This window comes from Mesitornis unicolor, unplaced genomic scaffold (genome assembly GCF_000695765.1).
Source record: "Mesitornis unicolor isolate BGI_N332 unplaced genomic scaffold, ASM69576v1 scaffold22658, whole genome shotgun sequence".
In the NCBI taxonomy this organism is placed as follows: Eukaryota; Metazoa; Chordata; class Aves; order Mesitornithiformes; family Mesitornithidae; genus Mesitornis; species Mesitornis unicolor.
Window position 1 is genome coordinate 7,278 of NW_010201457.1, and position 5,180 is coordinate 12,457.

Here is a 5,180-nt window from a genome sequence, read left to right on the forward strand (position 1 = left end):
AAAAATAAACCAACCAAACCAGACCCAAAACATGTGTGGCAATAAGAGACCAGTTAAAAAGCCTGCAACGAAACTGCATCCTCAACAGCGTCAGCAGTCGCTCGTGTTAGCTCTGGGTCCGTCTGTGCGCCGAGGAGGGGAAGTATTTGCCATGCACCCATGCTCACTTCTGGCTGAACACATGGGGAGAGATCATGCAAAGCTCGACAGGAGCAAGCCAGTCTGGCAAAGTGGTCAATGGAGGAGAGGGCTTCTGCCGCGGCGGGGACGTGTCCTGCACAACCCCGGTGCCTTTGCACAATCATTGACTGAAGAAAATGCTGTATTCGTCTTTCTGAAGCCTTTTTTGCCCCAACCCACTGAATTCCTACAGCCAGGCCCTAACATTTCATGAGTACAGACATCTGTGTCCCTTAAAACTCGATTTTTGTTGTTTCTGCCCAACATCAGCACTATTGCTCTGCAGACTAAGGAGTCAGGGGTTTCTTTGTATGGACTGGCTGACTTTGCCTCAGCAAGTAACAGAAAACCGTGTATTTATTTCCTGGTGCGTGCCCTAAAGGCTCCTGAGGACAAGCAGTTCAAATCCTTCTTATTTGTCTTCTCCAGGAAAGGGAGACTGAAATGGGTCTACAAAACAGGGAGACTGAAATGCACCCTAGAAGCATCTTCAGTTTAGGACTGCAGACGTGAACAAAGCTATCAGAAAATAATGGGCTGTTTTCCTGAAGGGGCATAAACCGATCCAATTTCAATAAACAACAGAATAAACAAAACCAGCCCTTCTTTTCTACTGGAGAAGCTATTTACCACACAAATCTTGTTCACTCGTTACTGATGACTTTGGCTGCTCAGGTTGGTTTGTTGTCAAAACGAAGTATTTCAGAAAACATTCTTCATGTTCCAGTATCAGCATTTAGAAAGGAAATTTTAAGGAAGCCAAGTGTGGTAACACATCTGCTTTTTGACATTTTCTGAGGCTTGGCAGCTTGAAAAGCACTGGCATAATTTCTAATAAATAATCCTGCTCAAATTTGCCACTGCTGTCTATTTATGCTGGTTCTTAAATATTTCAATAATCTCAGCACAACACAGCAAAAGACAGGCTGGCAGTGGCTGAGATTGAATTGTGCTAAATGTATTGCTTTGACAGCAAATTTTAAACTTCACAGGAAGATGAAATGGATTTTTTCGACATTTTCTTAAACCACCATCTTAAAAATAAGCGTCACTTATCACAACAGCTGTGTCTGCCACAGACCAGCTGCATTTGTGTTAGGGTCTTACTGACAGGGAATTTCTAACCACTATTGGAAGCTGCATCAGAAACAGCTCCGTTGGTTCCCCTCAGGGGCCCTGGGGTCACTCAGGTTTCTGTTTCCTAAAGATCAGACAGGCAATGGAGCCCCAGACACCTAAAGGTGACTGAGACACTAAGGAGCATTGACACCAACTGCAACAGGGGACAGGGTACTGTGTTTCGCAGCATCTCCCTGCTAGAAAACCATAAAGTTTCATTTTTGGCTTTATTGCTTATTTACTGGAGATGAAACAACACACTAGAAAGTACCTCAGTCACAGGTCAGCCCGTTTCCTGTCTTCCCTTGTTCCCCAGAGTTTTAGGAGGTTCAGCCATGTCTCACTTCTCTGTGACTCAGGACAGGAGATTTTGGTACCACCTGAGCAACTGGAAACGCTGGGTGTGCTCCTTCCCCTTAACAGAGCTGCTGAGCAGGGAGGCTGAGAACATCCAGGAGACCTGAGATGCTCTTCAAACTAGAAATAAGGTGACCTGGGAAAGGTTTTAGGTGAGGAATACGCTGAATCCCAGTAATGAGGACATGAGCCTACCAGTTAACTCCTCACTTCCCAGGAGAGCTGCCAGTGCATGACAGTATTTCCTTGGGAATTTTAGTCACTTTGGCTTTCCACAGTCTCTACTTCAGGAGCAGCAAACTCTCAGAGCAATAATGTGTAATCTTCTGAAGGGCATTTCATGTGACAGTGAGCAACGTACCTTCACGCCTTCGTTGTAGCTGTCCACGGGGCTGTTGAGGCTCGCAAGGCTGCCCAAATGGCTGGGGGCTCCAGGGCGGGGAGGTTTCTTTGGCGGAGCTGCGTGATCTGGTTAACAAAACAATCTGCATTTTAGAGGACCAATGTATCGGAGGTAACTGCATTTTGGTCTGTCAGCACTACAAAGGCCACACGTGCTTTCCTGTACTAGCAGAGGAGACGTACATCTTTATGTGTCTTACAGTAAATCCACTGTTTGTAGGAGTTACACTTTAATCTGTGTTTCTACTGAAGAAAGGCAGGCAGAAAAGGCTATGGAATTCATCAAGTTTTCCTGCCATTATAAGAACATGGCTGTTTTAGTAAGATACTTCAAAAATCCCTTCGTGAGGCCACTGCTACCCATCTGAGTACCCCTACCCCAGACCTGAGAGGTACTCACCCCTTTGTACCACACATACTGCATACGTCTGGGAAAACTGGGTCTTCTTTCTGGCAGAAATCCTGGGTGTGATTCACTTTGAGATTGAGAAACCTAAATTTAGGTGTCTACTTTTGTTTTACATGTCTGAACTGCACACATGGTGAAGTTCTACACAGTGACTCAGCTTCCTCTAGACACTTTGACGAAACGCTTTCTTGGCTTTGCTGACTACATCTCCAGGGACTGCACGGGGAATTTAAACACGTAGTGCACCGAAACATCTATGTGTAGTTATCTGGAATTGAATCCTCTTCCTTCCATGAAAATACTGGCATATATCTTTGTACCCTATTGCTGCTACAAGACTTGTAATCAAGGATTCCAGATGATAGTATATGAATTTACTGCTTACCTGGTTTACCCACAGGCTGATATATGTGCTGGTTACCAGCCTAGAAAAGAAAATGTACATTTAGACAGTGCTCAAAAGTTTCACCAGCACAACGTGAAGCACTGAGAGCAGCCAGATCTCAGCACAATTCCCAACGGTTAAAAATCAATCCTTATTCACCACCATTAGCCCCAAACGACAGGTATATTATTTCTAGAGTAAGAAAATAATTTTCATTTATTTTGTATTGCTCACAACAGCCTTGGCCTTTACGTTAGTTTAGACATGATTATTAATCAAACGTGGTGGTGTATCCACAATCATTTTTAGTCTGTATTCAGAGATCAAACCGTAGAAGTTACGGTGGTGAAGAAGAAATGGCAGCACAACAATCAGAAGACTGAAGGTATTTCTGCACCGCTGAATCGTTTCCCCGATAGTAACAGATTTCTAAGCGGGTTTACTTTTTGTTTTTGTTTCGAAGCTCTTAGCGAATGTCAATTTTCTTCTTCATCTGGAAGTATTTAATAACAGATTGAAGTGACTTTCCTTGGTGATTATCTTTATACCACCTTCATGGCAACCTCAGTTGCTGAGGCAGTGGAGCACTTTAGTGTGGTGCATGGGGGTTCTGAATCAGGAGAACATGAGGGGAGCAGAGAGACCCACCAGGAGCCCACAGTGGCTGAGCAGACCTGGGCAGGGCCACAAGCAGGGGCAGCTGAGCCCCCACACCTATAAAAGAAACCCTGTGAAGCACCACCAAGAACGGCGGGAAGACAGGCCATGGCGTGGCAGTTCGTGGGGAAGGGCCCACAGGAAGCGCGCCATAACTGCCGGGTCAGTCAGGGAGCGATGGTCGCCACCCGGCAGAAGGCCACGGCCTCTCTACGCTCTGCACCCACCACAACAGAGCTCTGGTGGGGACACGCTGCCACCCAGGAGCCAGGCTGTGCCCAGGCCCTGTGTCAAAACCACTTCCATAATGAAATAAAGATGAGTCTTTGTCATAGGAGACTCTACCGAGGGGAACACAAGGCCCAATATGCCAATGGGACCCACTTTTTAGGGAATTCTGCCTTCCTGGGGCCTGGGTTAAAGACGTGAAAGGAAAGCTTCCTACCCTGGTATGGCCCTCAGACTATTATCCTGTGTTGATGTTTCATGTAGGCAATGATGAAGCTGCAACAAGAAGCCTGAGGGCAATCAAGACAGACTTTAAGGGCCTTGGGACAACTGGTCAAGAAATCAGGAGTACACACAGTGTTTTCTATCCTTCCAGTTGCAGCGAATGATGAGGGAAGAAACAAGACGACTCAGCAGATCAATACCTGGCTCTGGGCCTGGTGTCACTGGCAGAATTTTGGGGTTTTTCTCGTTTTTTTGTTTCAATCTACACAACACCAGGCCTGCTGGTGACAGACGGGTACACCTGTCTCAAAGGGTGAAGTATTTGAAAAAATCAAATTTCACTTTCAGGAACCAGCCATAGAGATCAAAGATCCAAAGCCCTGAAACTCTTCTGCTGTCACCAGAAACCTCTGAAACCCCCTGGCCGATCATCTCACACACCGGCATATGGCTGCCCTCTCTGGTTACAACAAACATCTGCTTTCTACCAGCACCATCAGTCACGTCCTTAACTTTGATTCGTGTTGTTAACCAGACTATCTCAAATCTTATAACTCGTGGGGAAAAGAAAAGGGGAGAAGAGAGGAAGGAGAGTAAAATTCCTCTAAAACAACTCCTGCATTCTGACTTCCAGGAAATTGCATATTAAAAGTGTGTGCACGCAGTTACGCAGACATGTGCTCATCAGTTAGGAACTACTAAAATGCGTGTGGTAACTTTTCATTTGTACCACCACAGCCAAGAACAGGATACTGGATTGCTCCTTCTCCCTTCCTGCATCCCTGAACTGTGCAGATGCTGCTGCTCTGAGCAGGAATCAGAGCTGCTGCGCTTTCTGCTCCTCTTCCAACCACGACGACGACTACTCAAATAAAAAAGTCAATTTTTGAAAGTGGGGAAGATGTAAATGACACCTCAGTGGACTGGATTCTGTCCTCACCACCGCCACAGAAATCTGTGTTACACTGGACAAGTATTTAATCATATTTCTCGTAGAAATGACTCCTGTCTATTTCTCACCCTTTCGATGAGAAATTGAGGTTGACTCACAGAAGCCTTAGACATTTCCCACTGCAAAGGAAGTCAGTCAGAGTTATGTTCTGAATGTATCAAGAACTATAAAAAATGCAAAATCAAGTTCTGGAACTAGAAATTTTGTGCTCACAAATTAGAGCCTCTTTTAAACCTCATTTTGTCAATGATCACTCCACACTCTTT

General features: G+C 45.3%; 1 protein-coding gene across 1 annotated transcript in view; it reads right to left on the reverse strand.

Moving 5' to 3' along the window:
- LOC104545069 (focal adhesion kinase 1-like) overlaps window positions 1-5,180 on the reverse strand; it is a 10,264-nt gene that overhangs the window by 3,756 nt on the left and 1,328 nt on the right. The window contains exons 2-3 of the mRNA XM_010190103.1: window positions 2,853-2,892; window positions 2,018-2,124 (exon numbers count right to left, since the gene is read on the reverse strand). Of these exons, the coding sequence (XP_010188405.1) occupies window positions 2,018-2,124; window positions 2,853-2,892 (147 nt within the window). The remainder of the gene's footprint in view (window positions 1-2,017; window positions 2,125-2,852; window positions 2,893-5,180) is intronic.